Genomic DNA, 18,355 nt, shown 5'->3' with positions numbered 1-18,355 from the left:
ATGGGCTTCGCCCCAGTTTAGCCTCTGGAGTGCTGTCCCTCAGCGGAACAGACTTTTAAAAGTCCCGATTTTGTGCTCCATTGCTCCGCCGCTTGCCGGGAGCCAGCCCCTCCCCCCAGGGTCTATCTTCCCGTCGCTTTGGATTCACGTCTCCGCCAGTCCTACCTTTCAGAAAGTGGTTGTTTTTCTGTTTCTAGAATTGCTGTTCTTCTTCTCTTCGATCTGCTGATGGATTTGCAGGTGTTTGCAATCTTTAGATAAACTATCCAGCTGATCTCCTGCTAGCTGAAGTAGTCTCAGCCTGCTACTTCTTCGCCATCTTGACTCCTCCCCCCTATTTTCCCTTTTTCTTATTTCCTATTTTCACTTCACCAGAAAGCTCTGTGGACAGAAGCTCCAAAATAACTCCTGAATTTTGTCAAATTTGCCATCATTTCCCATGGAAATTACCAAACTAGAATGCTGTTTTTAAAGATTTTTAAAGATTTATTTATTTATCTGAAAGAGAGAAATGGAGACAGAGAATCTTAAGCAGACTCCACACTGAGCACAGAGCCCAACATGGGGCTTGATCCCATGACCCCAAGACCGTGTCCTGAGCTAAAATCAAGAGTTGGCTGCCCAACTTGCTGAGCACCCAGGTGCCCCTAGAACATTATTTTTAAGCTTAGGACCCATGATTCCTTAATTGATCTCCCTGTCTTCACTGCTGACCTAACAATTGTTCCTCCCTTGAGCAAAAAGAGGGATTATTTTAAGTAGGTTAGATTGTTTATTTTTAATTCTCTCCCTGCCTTCTTATTGTACTCAAAATAAAATCTCAATTCCACCTTATAAAAGTCTTACATGATCTGATCTCTGCTTCTTCCCTCTGCTTAGCATGCTCCTGCCCAAACTTTTCATGGACGATCCTTTCTTGTTATTCCTATCTCTCACCACTGCTTCCTCAGAGAAAGGTCTTGCTGCATATGCAATCTGTCCCACATTACCCTGTTTTAATGCGCTATACAAAATTTCTTACCATGTCCCCTTTAGTAGATCATAAACTCCTTGTGAACTGAAACTGAAAGTAGCCCTTTGAATTCATTACTACAAGTAGTCTGGCATCTGGGCAATTCTTTGTTTGTTTGTTTTTGTTTTACAGTTATTTTTATTTTTATATTTTTATTTATTTTTTAAATTTCTTTTCAGTGTTACAGAATTCATTGTTTATGTACCACACCCAGTGTTCCATGCAATATGTGCCCTCCACAATACCCACCAACAGGCTCACCCAACCTCTCACCCTTCCCCCCTCTAAAACCCTCAGATTGTTTGCATCTGGGCAATTCTTAGAAGGTTCTCAGTATGTATTTGTTAAATGAATGAATGAATGGATACTCCATAACCATAGAGCTATTTTGTGATATGCCCAACATTTCCCATCTCTATTTCTTTCCCTTTCTTCCTTTTTTTTAAAATGGTTGATCATCAGATGTTAATTTCACCAAATCCTCTTAAAGTTGGCCCAGAGTTTTATGTGGGTTCACCAAGACCAGAAGTTATACTGGTGGCTAGTTGAAGCCACAGTTGCATATCAACCAATAAGTTCTTTTAAAATGTCATGTCTTAGTGGAAATTTGATTTACATTTGTATGGACTGCCAAAGCAGCTCTCATCACACACCACCATGGTACCGTGAGACTGCTGGCAACTTAAAATTCTTAATAAGATGACTGGCTCCGTGCCTTGCCAACAGCACCACTATTGGTTGATCTCTTCTCATGGATGCTATTGATGACACAATAGTTGAAAATCCTTGGGGCACCTGGGTGGCTCAGTGATTTAAGTCCCTGCCTTTGGCTTGGGTCATGATCTCAGGGTCCTGGGATTGAGCTTAGCATTGGGCTCTCTGCTCAATTGGGAGCCTGCTTCCCCCTCTCTCTCTGCCTGCCTCTCTGCCTACTTGTGATCTCTCTCTCTCTCTCTGTGTCAAATAAATTAAAAAAAAAAAAAAGAAAACCCTTGCCAATTGTTTTGAGGGTTCTCTACCCTTGCACATGCCCTCTTGGATTAATTTATATTATACCAGATTCATCGGTAGCCTGGTTTCTTTCCACAGATGTTAAATCTGCCCTCCATAATGGCAAGTAGAGCCATTGAGAAGAGGGTTTTATCACAGAGAAATTGAACTTAAGGTAAGCCAGCCAGTTTGTTTGTTTGTTTGTTTAGAGAGGGAGGGGGAAGGCAGAGTGCCAGGGAGAGGGAGAGAAAGAATCTTAAGCAGGCTCCACGCCCAGCATGGAACACAACACAGGGCTTGATCTCCCCACCAGAGATCATGACCTGAGCTAAAATCGGGAGTATGACACTTAACTGACTGAACCATACAGATGACCCAGCCCAGCCAGTTTTGGTCCCAGGTCTAACAACATCATTTGGATTCAAACAAGTCCGAATAATTTGTGTACCAAAGTTGTATGTTTCTGTAAAGTAGAATTAATATGACTTCTCTGTATGCCAAGTGAGTGCTATAAAGAAACAAAAAGTGACTAGAATGAAAGTTCTGTGAAATAAAGAAACACCTGCAATCAGTTATTACGAAAGTGAAATGTTATTTTACTTCTCTGAATGGTAAAACTTACAATATTATTTTCAGTTCTGAGGTCTGTGGTTGCAGTGTGGTTTTATAAGTATCTATTAGGCATCTAAAGTAGGCACGGCCTTGTGTGTTATGGAAAATTGGAAGAACTGAAAAAACACAATAATGTGATTAGTAGAATAGAAAATAGATTTTTAGACAAATGAATAAAAAGTGAAATTATTTAGTTTTCAGGAGGAAAAAGACTGAGTTCAGGACCATTATATACACATTGTCTTATTTTCAGAAGGGAACAATATAGAGGCAATATTTCGTGTGCTATTTAGATCACAAAAGGGAAAACCTTACTGACTCCAAGAAAGAATTTCTGTGGAAACTTGCATTCTCTTCTTGAAAAGTTTAAAGGGTATTTCTAAACTGGTTTAGGTAGTTTGGTCTGTTAATAGGGAGACACGGAGGCTCAAAACTCATGATAAATTTGGAAACTGTCACGGTTTTTACTCCTACTTCTACGTAGTATGAGTGTAATTGTACCAGCTCATGACTTTAATTCATACTCCTGATCAAGATATCAGCCGTAATGTCAAATAAAAATAACACTGAAACCTGCAATAGATTCACTGAATGGTCCTTTGGTAAGACCTACCTTTGAACTTCAAGGGAGACTTAAAAAACCCAAAATGAGTTAGAGAAAACAGCTAGGACCCCAGAAACACTTACAGCTTCCTGTGATCATGAAGCTGGGGAAAAGAAAGGCATGGAAAGGGTGAGCATAATCTGTAAGTAAATTCTAGTTACCTGGAAACAAGTTTTCAACTGACTTTTATATCCACAGAGGACAAAATCAGACATAACAGTTGAAATGAATTGGCAGGCAATTTTAGAAAGATCATACAAGCTTGGAAGCTGGTGATCTCCACATTCCTGGAACTGAAGTAAAGATGTCTGGGGAAGAAGATCAGATTGCCTACAGTGAATGAAATCGAAGCTGTGGTTCACAGTGAGAGGGTGTTTGTAAATTTGCAGCAATATTTTTAATTGTCACAAGGAAGGTTGCTAACTGGCCTTCTGTGGACAGGAAGCAGAAGTGCTAGAAGGCCTGAAATGATCAAGAAAGCTCCAAACAGAAAAACTGTCCCACGTCCCACTTCCCACATACCTTTTTAATGTCACACCAGTATAGATCCACTGTAAAGTACTTTACTACATGATAATACTGGAAAAGTTTTTCAAGAAGTTAGGTAAAATAATTTAGAAGGAAGTTGTCATGAAGAAGAATTAAGGTGTTATTTACAAATTATTCAATAATTTAGTTTTTCTGTGCAGAGTATCTATTTAATGTGTTATATATTTCCAGCTACCTATTTAATTTTAAAGGGTTACAGTGCAAGAATTTAATTTTTGCCATGGCAAATATGAGACACACACAAAAAGATTTAAGACTTAGTGTCTTATGTGTTGAATTACAGAGAAATACAACCATTGGGGAAACTAAGAAAGACTGTGCTTTGTTCTGTTTGGGATTTTCTTTTTCCTTTTTTTTAAAGATTTTATTTATTTCTTTGACAGAGAAAGAGATCACAAGTAGGCAGAGAGGTAGGCAGAGAAAAAGGGGGAAGCAGGCTCCCCACTGAGCAGAGAGCCTGATGCGATCCTAGGACCCTGAGATCATGATGTGAGCCGACGGCAGAGGCTTAACCCACTGAGCCACCCAGGTGCCCCTTTTCAGGATTTTCTACGAGTTTTCTAAAGGTACATCACTGCCAGCAATGCTACTCAGGGTGTATAAGCTGCTTATAAGACACCCTGGATCAGTCTTTTTTTCTTTTTTAAAGAAGATTTTATTTATTGACTGAGAGACAGAGAGGGAGAGAGCACACATGTAGGGAGAGGGGCAGAGAAAGACGGAGAGAATCTGAAACCGACTCCATGCTGAGTGCAGAGCCCGATGTGGGGTTCAATCTCATGACCCCGAGATCATGATCTGAGCCAAAACCAAGAGTCTGATGCTTAACTGACTGGGCCACCCAGGTGCCCCTCTACCTGGATCCATTTTACTTATAGCTGCACATCTGAACATGTGTAATAATGGTGACAATTTGACATTCTTATGACTAGACTAAGATACAGAGTCTAAATAAGCAGACGTCTGAAACAGTGATATAAGTTGCATTAAGCGTTTTGAAAATATTTGCATTGCTATTCTCTATATTTTTCTTTTTTGAAATAGGAAAAAAAGATCTCTGTCACGAGAATGACACATTGAAGTACATTTCCAGCTTGCCCCTTGGATACGGAGACTACCTCATAACTGTCTGCCAATCTATCCTTTTTTGCCTGCTGCTGATTATGGAATATTATCTCTGAGGTCCCTTTATGTATCAGAAACTAAATGTATACTTCACTACATGGAAGATTGTTGAATGTAGAAGATGCGTTCTGTGTTAAATAGTGTCACTTCCTAGTTGTATTTCATAAGATAAATAATTATTTTGACACTACGCTACACAGTAATTTCTAGCTCATTTGCAAGAATATTATACTTTCCTCATTTCCCCTCATCCACAGCCCATTATTTTTCTTGGCATGTTCTCTTTACTTTAATTAAGGTTATTTTCCTCTTTCTCTCATCATATGCAAATACATTTAGTCTCTTATTATAATAACGCTAGGTTTTATTCAAGGGTCCACCTGTAGTTATGCTTGCTCAGTTATTTTATTCACTCCCCCATTTACTTTTTTACTTGTCTGGAAGGACTACTGATTTCCTTTGCGTCTTGTAAACTCAAACTTGTTCATTTTGATTAAGCGTAGTCATTAGGTAATTTCATTATGACTTAGAGAAAAAATGTATCTGAACAAATATGCAGGAGATCCATATAATTTTGTTATACATTTTTTTCTTTTATCTTGGTTTTAGATTAGAGTTAGGAAATTATTTCAACTTAGAAAATCAATATGTGAGGGGCGCCTGGGTGGCTCAGTGGTTTGGGCTGCTGCCTTCGGCTCAGGTCATGATCTCAGGGTCCTGGGATCGAGCCCCGCATCGGGCTCCCTGCTCCGCAGGAAGCCTGCTTCCCTCTCTCTCTCTCTCTGCCTGCCTCTCTGCCTACTTGTGATCTCCGTCTTTCAAATAAATAAATAAAATCTTTTAAAAAAAAGAAAATTAAATTAAAACATTAAAAAAAAAAGAAAATCAATATGTGGATGATTTTGTGTATGAGTTTCAATTTGAGGTATTAAGAAGGACATCCCATAATGCTCCTATGAGAAGGGACTGGTGTCTGGCAGGGTTGAGAACACCACACTAGATAACCTCTAAAGTCTTGTCTCCTCTAAATTCTCAGACTCCTTGGTTTCTCTAATCTCACTAAGGATGGTGAATACTCTTGCCTCTCAGCAGAGTAAACATTCCATTCACAGAAACTCGTATTAAGTTGAACCTAACTCTTTTAGTAGTATACATGTTTATTTTGCACTTATAAAAGAGAGTGAGCCATATTTCCATTATTTCACTGAACTGAGAAGACCATGACAAATCAATGGATCCAAACACCAGTTCTCTGGACATGACTATTTTCACACACACACACACACACACACACACACACACTCACTCGTGTGCATTCTTCTTACCTAACTTGACCAGGCGGAGCATGGAGGTATTACTTCCTCGTTCCGTGCAAGCGGTTACTGAGAGGTTGTAGATATCTCCTGGAGGCAGGCTGAGAATTGCAGTCATGACATTGCGTGTGACCTGCAAGACCCATCAAAATTGGGGTTTAAACTTCTAATGAACTTGAACTAGAATACGGCTCCAGACAACTATGGGGCTATAGCAGGCATTCCCTTTCTGTTCTGTGTAATCAATCTACAGTTGATTACAAGCTAATGGATACTTTATTTCCTTTGAAAATGATATAAATTCCTCAACTGAGCCAAATGCAAGGTAGCTCTAAATATGCATAGTATGTATCAGAATATTTTCTGCAATTAATTTTCTATCTGGAATATGTATTCCTTTGATATCTTTCCTCATCTTCACAGCAAATTTTAGAAAAGGCATTTGATAGGTTGGTACTGATGTGTACATTACTCAGCCTTAGCTGGGAAGCTCAGAAGAAACCTAGTCACATCTATAGCTGCCTGGCTTCTTATTTCCCAGTCTCCCCTATGGATAGAGGAGACCATGTGACCCACCTCTGACCAATCAATTGTCAGTGGAAGTCACATGGGCCGCTTATAATTCTGTTCATGCTGGGCTTCCACATTTTTTCTTTTCCTCTCCCCACAGGCTACAAGATGGATCTAATGTCTAGGAAAGTTCACCTATGCAAATGAAGACTACATCATGGTAGATGGAACAACAAGATAGAAAGAATCTGGAGCCCTGGATGATTGATCCCTTATAGCAGAAGTGCTCTGATTGTCCTGCATTAGCATGAGAGAAACAAACTTCTATTTTCTTTGAGCCACAATCTTTGTTGTTATTGTTGTTGTTGTTTTTACAGTAATGTAGTCTCTACCCTAACTAATGCTATTTCAAAAAGTTTAATAAAGTAGAAGAAAAGAAATCAGTATTTCCAACATACCCAAATATTTAGGCATCGGTGATATAGAGAGAAAATATCAAAACATATTAAATGTGGTTTTCTTGAAAATGTTTGCCATCCTGAAGGAAAAGCTCAAGTTGTTAACTGTAAATGTAAGTGAATTACTAGTTATAACTATTACAGCTCAGTATTAAAGATTAAAAGTGAATTCTATGAAAGGAAGAATGCAATTTTTCTTGATTGTCCTTTCTTCATTGTACTTTCTTGGTACCATCTCATACCTGTTAGAATGGCAAAAATTAACAAGGCAAGAAACAACAAATCTTGGAGAGGATGTGGAGAAAGGGGAACCCTCTTACACTGTTGGTGGGAATGCAAGTTGGTGCAGCCACTTTGGAAAACAGTGTGGAGATTCATCAAAAAATTAAAAATAGAGCTACCCTATGACCCTACAATTGTACTACTGGGATTTACCCCAAAGATAGAGATGTAGTGAAAAGAAGGGCCACATGTACCCCAATGCTCATAGAAGCACTGTACAATAGCCAAACTGTGGAAAGAGTGGAGATGCCCTTTAGCAGACAAATGGGTAAAGAAGCTGTGGTCCATATATACAATGGAATATTACTCAGCCATCAGAAAGGATGAATACCCAAATTCTCCACCAACGTGGACGGGAGTGGAAGTTATGCTGAGTGAAATAAGTCAAGCAGAGACAGTCAATTATCATATGGTTTCACTTACTTGTGGAGCATAAGGAATAACATAGAGGGTATTAGGAGAAGGAGGGGAAAAATGAAGGAGATGAACCATGAGATACTGTGGACTCTGAAAAACAAATCGAGGGTTTTAGAGGGGAGGGGAGTGGAGGGATGCCAGGTTACCCTGGCAATGAGTATTAAGGAGGGCACATATTGCATGGAGTACATACATGAAGTGCATGTAAACAATGAATCCTGGAACTTTATATCACAAACTAATGATGTATGGTATGGTGACTAATAAAACATAAAAAAAATTGTTCTCTCATGGGAGCCTAACATAGTGCCAAGAATCACAAGACATCTGTTTAATGTTTCAATAAATGTTTGCTTAATGGTTTTCAATAGTTTATGTTAAAGAATATTCAGATGCTCCATGTTGGGATTCAAAGAAACATACACTCTTTTTAATTTTCTTCTTTCCTTCTGCAACAACCATCCAGTGTAACATTCTTGAATGGGAGAGGTCAGTTGTGTCATCACCATACGTCCAACTGATGTATAACAGACTGTTGTAATACTCCACAGATGTGATTTCTGGAGCAACTGGGGCTATGAGGAAAGAAAGAGGTGCGCTTTAGTTTAAAAGACTAATAATAACTAAAGTACTTCTCAATAGAGCATGAAATCTCATGTAGAGTTAATTTAGAGCATTAAAGTTCACACCATAAGATGGTCCTGGGGATCCCTGAACCGCTCAGTAGTGTGGCGCAGGTTGGCTGTAAAAGGCAAATACTTGTTTTCTGGAACCCCACCTTGTACGGCTCAGACTCAGTGCAGCCAGACCCATCCGTACCTGAGGATATCAAGTCTTTTTACCAATTTCACAGCTACAAGATTCCTGAAATACTTACTTCTTTGAGTATACTTGCTGCATCAATAAATTAATAGTGCAAGACATGGCTGAACTTATTTTCCAAGAGTACTAAAAAATTGGGGATCCTATAAAAGTAAATTTTTTCATTGTGGTGCAGCAAAGTGTGTATGGAAATAAAGGACAGTAGGGTCAATACTTAGAGGGACAGAAATAATTACTGTTTCTATAAAATAATAAGGCAATATCATTGATCGTGTCTAACCAGTGCTTTGCAAAAAGCAGGCTCTTAATAAATGTTGCTAAAGCAAGTAGTACGAGAAGGAAAAAGGGCTCTTTGCTAAATTCTAACGCTGAGTTTATTAATTCTTAAAATTTTCTTACACATTTAAGTTTAAATTATTTCTAGTGGGGAGGAGAGTTCATTAAAAGCTTTATGATATATGATCTCTGAAAGCACATTTTAATTATTTTTTAAACTAACTGATAATTCTGAGGGTTTTAGGAAACACGTACAGAGTTGAATGTAAAGTCCATATATGTGTATGTTGGTTTGAAGACAAGCAGGTATTCCATTCTGAGAGACCGCACAAAACCAGTTGAAAGAGTTGGAGGAGAATTTTCATAAACCATGAAGATTCATCTTCCCCAAGATGCTAATAGTACTCATAATATGCATTCATAACTATGCTTTCAAGAACAATTCTTCATTAAAGAGATTTGTTGTGCACCTGGGTGGCTCAGTGGTTAAGCATCGGTCTTCGGCTCAGGTCATGATCTCAGGGTCCTGGGATGGAGCCCTGTATCGGACTCTCTGCTCAACAGGGAGCTTGCTTCCTGCCGCCTCCCCCTCCCCGCCTGCCTCTCTGCCTACTTGTGATTTCTCTCCCTCTCTGTCAAATGAATAAATAAAATCTTAAAAAAAAAATTTAAAGAGATTTGTAATATATAGAGTAAAAACCATTTCTGTTTCAGGGGTGCCTGGGTGGCTCAGTTGGTTAAGCGTCTGTCTCAGGCTCAGGTCATGATCCCAGGAACATGGAATGGAACCCCGCATCAGGCTTCCTGCTCAGCGGGGAGCCTGCTTCTCCCATTCCCTGTGCTCTTCCCCCTACTTGTGCTCTCTTTCCCAAATAAATAAATAAAATCTTAAAATAATTTTGTTTCATGTGAAATTAGAGTAGTATTTCTATAGGTTTGACAATAAAATCTTGAACTACCAATAATGTATCTAGCCAATAACACAAATCTGCATCTTAGTTCAGAATAGTCTAATAAAGAAAATAATACTTTTGGCTTCTTTTCTCTTAACTTATTTCTATGTAGTTCATTATATGTATGTATGTATACTTGTATTTCTTTGAAGGATATTTTCTCATGTTTTAATTCTAGTATGGACAAGAGATGTATATAAAATTGTGAATCCAGATGTGGAAAGCTCCCCCTCACGGGTATTAACCAAGTCTTTAGATTTTATCTGTATTGTTACTTTAAAATGCAGCATATTGCTGAAAGGCCACAAGATGTCACTCTTTGTTTATTAAGACACTATTTGGTACACTAGCATAATTACTATGCCTTTGACTTGCAGACAAAGTTGCCTAACAAAGACGGGGACCTGAGATTCTAATAAATCACATTTTACTCAGATATTTTATTCCTACATCCTTTTATATCATACAATTTGGCATTTTGGCTCACAACTAAAGTAGAGGTAAGAGAAGCATGTTTTGTTTGCTTTCAACTTGAAATGAAGGAAGAAAACCAAAATGAGACAAGGCTAAATTTTCAACCGTTTTTTAAAAATAAGTATAAAAATAAAAGTCAGCCACCAGATATATTTTAATAGTGATTTATAGGACATAATTTCATTCTTACACTACCTGTGAAATTCTTACGCCCATTTTAGAGATGTGAGAATTGAGACTGTGTGTTCATTATATGCTTAGATGAGACCGCGAACTGCCAGGGTCAGAATGACTTAGTAGATTGTCCCAGGAAAGGATAAGAAATTCCCAGAGACCCAATTTATTGGAAATAATCGCTCACCTAGGCAAGTAGCTCACCTATTAACTTTATAACTATCTAGATTTGCTAGGCACATAACCTTTGCCAGATCCTGGTTCCCACCTTTGAAAGGCACAACATAGCTACTTGAGTCCAGAACTCCAAATCCTGTTACTTTTTCATTTCTGTTGTGCCCCTTCAAAGACACTGCAAAGGACCTATCAAAGCAGTTTCCTGACTTATTGCAGTGAGTTCTAATACAATTGGTTTTGCTCTATTAGCCAGTTGTTAGGTAGCATTTTGAATTCTGCCAATGAGAAGAGAGAAGTCCAGGATCACTAAGATAATTTGCTCTGGGTTCAACAGCTAGAGAATTTTGCAAAGCCTGGTCTGCTCAACCAAGTGTTCAGATGCAAAGTCTGGGCTTTTTCCAGACATCTGCTCTGTCTGAGAAGGAAAGAGTGTTCTCAGAGAGGCAATGTCAATAAAGTTATGCCTAATGAATTATTTATACAGTAAAATTTCATTAAAAGTAAGTACACAATTATTTTTTTAAAGATAGATTTATTTATTTATTTATTTAATTTATTTATTTGACAGACAGAGATCACAAGTAGGCAGAAAGGCAGGCAGAGAGAGAGAGAGAGAGAAAGAGAAGCAGGTTTCCCGCTGACAGGAGAGCCCGATGCGGGGCTCGATCCCAGGACTCTGGGATCATGACTTGAGCGGAAGGCAGAGGCTTTAACCCACTGAGCCACCCAGGTTCCCCAAGTATACAATTATTAATATAATCAAGAAACTAACACAGTACTTGTCACATTGCTGGTATTTTCTAACTTTTTGGTATCTTTTCATTTTTCTACTCTAGTTTACTATTAACATCTAGAATACAAGGAGCTCTTGTATTATAAAATGGCTTACGTATTACTATTCTATTGTATTACTATTGCTAGTAAAGGAAGGAGATGTACTGTATACATTGATAGTGTAAGAGTTCACATGATTAATTTCTTTTTTTAAGATTTTATTTTTAAGTAATGTCTACACCCAATATGGGGCTTGAACTCACAACTCCAAGATCAAAAGTCACATGCTCTACCAACTGAGCCAGTCAAGCACCTCCACATGATTAATTTCTTTCCATTTTCTTTCATTTTGATAAAGTTAGGTAGAGTAAAACTAAATGTCCAGAGAAGAAAGTATTTTACTAACATTATTCTTCATCTTAGACATGCTTTACTTATTTCTCCTCTTAACATAAAACTAATAATAGCCTTGTAGTCCAACCAGAAGCTCCTGAAAAACCTTTGTTCAAATAGCATTCAAAAAGGGTTAGTGTTTCTTTGATGAAATTTCCCCTTTCCGTTGCCATCTCTGACCACCTCTGCTATCTCTGTTATATGATAATGAGCTAACAGTTGTTTACGTCTAAAACTTTCTGCCATATATTTCATTATTATTATATTTTTTCTTTTGGAGAGGAAGAGAAAGTGGGAGGGGGTGGTGAGGGGAAAGGCAGAGGGAGAGGGAGAGAGAGAATCCCAAGCATGCTCCATGCCCAGAGTGGAGCCCGACCCAGGGCTTAATCTTGCAACTCTGAGATCATGACCTGACCCCAAATCAAGAGTGGGACCCCTAACTGACTGAGCCACTCAGGTGTCCCCTAAATAATGTATTTAAATGGAAAATAATAGTAGATACCATTATCATATCCATTTTACACTTAAAAAAACTGAGGCTTAGGAAAGTTAACACACACAGGTTACTCAGGGTAGGTGGCAGATCTGGATTCAAACCCAGGTCCACCTGTCACCAAAGCCCGTTTTCACTGCTGCAATGGACAACACTGTCATCAGCCTGTGACCTTAAAAATGGCTTACGTAATAAGGAGATGGAGGCACTCTAGCAAATATAATCATCAAACGGGTACAATCAGTTCATTTCAGTGGGAAGCTGAAAGCTCTGTCTGCTACAATTCGATTCTCCTCAATTCCAAATGGGGCACATAAATAAAGGACAGTAAGTCAGGATAAAAACATATTTAAATTTTTAAAAACTATCATTTGAACAAATAATGGATTTTTAGAATTGAGCGTACTGCCGTTGGTGAAACTGATGATCAGTCAGTGCCCAGTGAACTCGAACTTTCTGGAGGTGCATCTCTTCAGAAACTCCTCAAAACAGTCTTCTCTCCCCCCCAGAAGCAGTTCCCACACACCACTCACCTGTTATGAAGCTGATGGTGGAGCTGTCACAACAGCTCAATTCCGGGTCTCCCCATGTTACCATGGTAACTCGGAAGTTGTAGTACCATGCTGGCAACAGATTGGCTATCCTCTAAAAAGAGCAAGGAGACAAAAGACTAAGGGGAAGAAAATCATATTTTTGGAATTGAGTTCCTTTTATTAGGTCATGAAAATAATCAGTAAGCAGTCTTACTTCTATCCCCCTCTTCTCTTTCATTCTCTCTCTCTCAATCTCTCCCCAAAACAAAAATAGTCCAGAAAGCAAAAACAACTAGAAAACTCTTGAAAGTAGTAAGCCCCCTGTGTGTATTTACAGGTAACTTTTTCTGATACATCTGGCATGGAAAGGCACGTCTGTTTACAGGGAAGTGTGACAGCTACTTACCACAGATGCAGTCAAGGAGACAGTCGCTGCAATTTCATAGTACGTTGTCCACTCTGATGTCATTGTTGTGGGGTTGAAATAAAACATTTCAACGACATATTTTCTGAACACACCTAAGTAAGGTCTGCTCCAGCTCAGAACCACGGCCGTAGGACCCAAGGGGTAGAGCATCAAATCTTTTATCCCTGTTGGAACTAGGAAGAAGTGGGGAGGGATGAAAAAAAAAAGAGCCAAGAAGGAATGTTTAGTATCTTAGCAATGGCTTCAAATTCTTCTTAATAACTAGGGTTTTCACTCTTTTGATACGATCATTGAATAAACCATATTCGCCTCTGATGTTTTTTTTTTCTGAGTCGTATATGCTAACCATATCCTCCTGGTATACAATTGTAGTCATTTATTCCTTTGGATGTAAAATATTGGGTGAATAAGTATGGTCCCCCATATATGACGGTAATGACTTGGACCTGGGCATTGGACCCCCACCGCCCAAAAAGTACACTGATGAAGTTATTCTCGAGGCTGGCAGCTTACCGATAGCAAAGGTGACAGGATCTGAAGGTGGTCCAATCAAAGGGCCTTTTCTTAGGTACATCACGACCTGGTACTGGGCACCAGGAACCAGATTTTCAATAATAGATTTGCTTGAGTTCACCTTTAAACCAAACACCCGATATGATTTATTTAGAGCTGGGCTTTCATAATGTGACACAAAAGCTGATATCACATTCAGGGACTCCTTGTAGAGCCAGAGATGCCTTTGAAATCCAGAAGCCTTTGCTCGTTCTGGGGAAGGTCAGATTTTAGAATTAGGATGATTTATAGTTTATGTGCACACTGAAGGGAACCCAGAACATTCAAATTCTATGGCTGGATTTAATAAGCCCTATGAACTGCTTTATACCCATCAATGTCAATTTTAACTACGTACACTGGAGACACATCAGCCTCTAACCATAATCAAATCAGCAATACCATAAGGGGAGTCTGACATCCTAAACTGTAATGTCAGCTAAAAACATACAAAGATCAGTGCAGCAATGTCTTCAGTCTCTCGTCACTTTGAAGCATATAATATCTAATTATAGAGATGGAAATGACCTCAGAGATTATCTGCTCCAAATCTCTCATTTAATAGATCAAGAAAGTAAAGCCAGGATATGGCCAAGGTCACATAGATTCAGCGCTGGGACAGGAAGCCTAGTGCTGTGACCTCTGCAGGCTGCTACAGGCAAGTCGTGGGACTAAGCGTGGAGGGATGGCAGTCAATACTTCTCCAGGCTATTGTGACTCCATGAAAGAATACGGTAGGAAATAGTTCTCATTTAGATGAGCTCTCCTTGCTGTTCTTAAAAAAAAGAAAGAAAGAAAACTCTTGGTTTGACAACAAATTTAATGTAGAGAACAGAACAGGTAGGTGAATGAAATGTTCTTGCTAAGGTTAAATGTTGGTGTTCCTGAAGATTGAGGCTTTAGCTTCCATGTCAAGGAATGTGTGACTTTGACCTTTAGAGCCTCTAATGTTGAAGACAGTCTTGCTTAGTAGAAGGAACACAGGCTTTCTATTCAGACTGCCTGAAGTCAAACCCTGAGTCTACTTCCTTGTAAGAATGGGAATTTATCTAAATTTATTTTTAATGCTTACCTTGGCTTCTTGATTGGTAAACTATAGATAATACTATTCTATACCTCACAGAGTGGTGAGGATGCTTAAACTAGAGTATCAATAAAGTTAACTCATTACTCAGCAACTTTTTGTCTTCTACGGTGCATAACATGCAATTGCTATGGAAAGAAGCATAAATCAATGGAGAATAGTTCTGTTCACAGCTTACCTACGCTATAAGGCGTTTTAAAAAATTATTATTAATTTGATTTTATGATTCATTATGATTTTAAGAAGAAACAGAATTGGTGATATAATATGAATTTTAAGTCTTTCCAATACCAGAAACTGATTCTACACAATAGAAATTATACAATTTGAATTGGTAGAACTTGCTCTAAATGTTAAGTGTATGTGTTGGGGGGGTGGAATAGGCATACCATAATTTCTTCACCAATAACTTAAGCAAAATAAGATTAAGTTGAATGAATACATCAGCATTTCCTTCCTATCTTTCCTATTTACACTCATATGGAAACTTTTTGCCCATGTTTTCGAAGGTGAATTCTGCTGGAGCCGTCTAGGCAAAGTTGGCCAGTTCTCCTCATCAGACAGAGCATTTCCTGAAGAGACAAGCTACGAACAAGACATGTATATTGTGCAAAACTAAGTAATGCAGTCTTATTTCTTTAAAATCAGTTCCTGGGGCGCCTGGGTGGCTCAGTGGATTAAGCCGCTGCCTTCAGCTCAGGTCATGATCTCAGTGTCCTGGGATCGAGCCCCGCATCGGGCTCTTTGCTCAGCGGGAGCCTGCTTCCTCCTCTCTCTCTGCCTGACTCTCCGCCTACTTGTGATCTTTCTCTCTGTCAAATAAATTAATAAATTCTTTTAAAAAATAAAATAAAATAAAATAAAATAAAATCAGTTCCTACATGGGGCGCCTGGGTGGCTCAGTGGGTTAAAGCCTCTGCTTTCGGCTCAGGTCATGATCCCAGGATCCTGGGATCGAGCCCCGCATTGGGCTCTCTGCTCAGCGGGAAGCCTGCTTCTCTTCCTCTCTCTCTCTGCCTGCCTCTCTGCCTATTTGTGATCTCTGTCTGTCAAATAAATAAATAAAAAAAATAAAATCAGTTCCTACGTCATAAACTAATAAAGCTCATTGTGGAGATGACTCATACAGTAGAAGAGCAAATGAAGTAAACTGGCAATTTTTCTGTCCTCCTCCCCTCATGTCCAAAATTTTAGTGGGCCACCTTCCAGATCCTCCTCCACACAGATATTCATAAATAATATGATATTGAATCATATACATGTTACATTATTAACATCGCTCCGAATTTTTCTTTAAAACTTAACAACACATCAGACAGCTAAGCATATCTGCCAATGCTAACTTAGCTCATTTCGGATATTTAGAGTAACAGGACAGAAAAAGTGTAGGCTGCTTTAGGGTGGTGTTAGTTTCTTCAGTTGGATAATATTTTAAGCGAGTAGTTGATTCTGATTATGCAAATGATTATGTGAAATCAGAACCACTTAAATATGCCATCGTATTTAATACCCCGAGAGTACCATGCTGGTGAAATAAGTTGGAGAAAGATAGATACTGTATGATTTCACTCTGTGGAAAATAAAACGCAAAACAAATGAACAAACAAAATGAAACAAACTCATAAGTATGGGGAACAGAATGGTGGTTGCCAGAGGACAAGGGTTTTGGGTGATGGATGATATGGTGAAGGTACAAACTTCCGGTTATGAAATAAACAGGTCACGGGGATGTAATGTACAGCTCGGTGACTATAGTCAGCAATATTGTGTTGTATATTTGGAAACTGCTAGGAGAATAAATCTTTAAAAGTTTCATCACAAGAAAAAAATCATAACTTTGTGTGGTGAAGGATGGCAAGTAGGCTTATTGTGATGATCATTTCACAATGTACAGAATGACTGAATCATTATGTTGTACCCCTGAAAATATGTTCTACATCAATTATCCCTCCATACAAAAAATATGCAATTATAACAAATTCACCCTAGGGACATTATACTTGTTTTTTTAAAAGGTTTTATTAATTTATTTGAGAGAGAGAGAGAACATGGGTGGGGTGGGGACAGAGAGAGAGGGAAAGCAGACACCCCACTGAGAACGGAGCCATCACCTCCTACCTGGAGCTCAAGGCAGGGCTAAAGGTGGGGCTCGCCACAGGGCTCCATATGGGGTTCCATCACAGGACCCCAAGATTAAGACCCGAGCCGAAATCAGACGCTTAACTGACTAAGACACGCAGGCGCCTCTACTTTTTTTTTTTTTTTAAATCAAGAAGAAACTACATGTATATACATCAGACTATTTTTAAAAAATGACCTTGGTAATAAATAATGAACACCAACTCCTTCCTGCCACCTCGTTTTTGAATATTTGCTGAGCCACCAGCCTGTATCTATGTCTACCCCTCCATGCCCTTATATATATCCCAGATCACCTTGGGATAAGTAGATTAAAGGCAGGCAGGAGAAATCCCCCTAAATACTACTTATTAAGTAATACGTATTTTATTCCCCAGAGGATCATTTCACATCTCCTCCCCCAATTTTCATCCCATCTTTGCATTCCACTATTTCCTCTCTCCCATTTCCAATGGGCTTCCTCTCCATTCCAGAGAATTCAGTTTTGCCCAATGCTCTTGCGATGAGGCACCAGTCCTGTTTCTCCCCAGTTAAAGAAATAGGAGGAAAGATGTCTTAGCATAAGAAATACCTGACAGACTATTAAATTGCAGGTTATGTACGTTGTCAGAAAATACACAGGGGGCAAAGCAGATCACATATAAAAATAAATATACATACACATATTAGATGGCTTTTTTAATCCTGAAATTTATGATTGTGTGCATGTCTTGGGAGACAGTATTGAAAGCACATTTGCTTTGAAGAATTGACCAGGTCCTTTATGTTTAACACTGATGGAGCCCAGACTTGATGTTCAACATATATTTATTAATGAATAGCACTGATATGGTTCTTAGGAGGCATACATCACAAAATACCCTTTCTACAAACATCTGCAAGCAAACCGTACACAAAACAAGAACCAGCCGTGGAGAACATATACATGATGAGGACAAACTCAAATTCATGGGTACAATGTACCTACAGGGAAGGCCAGACCCTAAGCATCATGAACTCAAAGCTCAAGTCAAATTTGTTTTATTTCTAGGACTTGACACAGGACTAGCCCAGCACCCAGACATCAGGACTGGGGTCAGGAAAACTAATGGTACTAACATTGGGTCTCACAGATGATCTAGGTCCTTTGGTATAGTCAGTCATAGAAGCAAAGTAGGGAGCATGAAAATATAAAATAGTAAAACCTTACATTAACTGTTAATACAGTAGTCC

General features: G+C 38.9%; 1 protein-coding gene across 3 annotated transcripts in view; it reads right to left on the bottom strand.

The window, feature by feature from the left end:
* The window catches only part of PTPRO (protein tyrosine phosphatase receptor type O), a 247,364-nt gene that overhangs the window by 65,108 nt on the left and 163,901 nt on the right, over positions 1-18,355 (bottom strand). For all 3 annotated transcript variants that reach the window (XM_082742368.1, XM_082742369.1, XM_082742370.1), the window contains 5 exons: positions 13,882-14,002; positions 13,348-13,541; positions 12,942-13,053; positions 8,296-8,447; positions 6,218-6,338 (listed from right to left, as the gene is read on the bottom strand). In XM_082742368.1, coding sequence (XP_082598494.1) covers positions 6,218-6,338; positions 8,296-8,447; positions 12,942-13,053; positions 13,348-13,541; positions 13,882-14,002 — 700 coding nt within the window. The remainder of the gene's footprint in view (positions 1-6,217; positions 6,339-8,295; positions 8,448-12,941; positions 13,054-13,347; positions 13,542-13,881; positions 14,003-18,355) is intronic.

This window comes from Mustela nivalis (genome assembly GCF_964662115.1).
Source record: "Mustela nivalis genome assembly, chromosome: 7".
Taxonomy (NCBI): domain Eukaryota; kingdom Metazoa; phylum Chordata; class Mammalia; order Carnivora; family Mustelidae; genus Mustela; species Mustela nivalis.
This window is presented reverse-complemented; position numbering and strand designations above follow the sequence as displayed.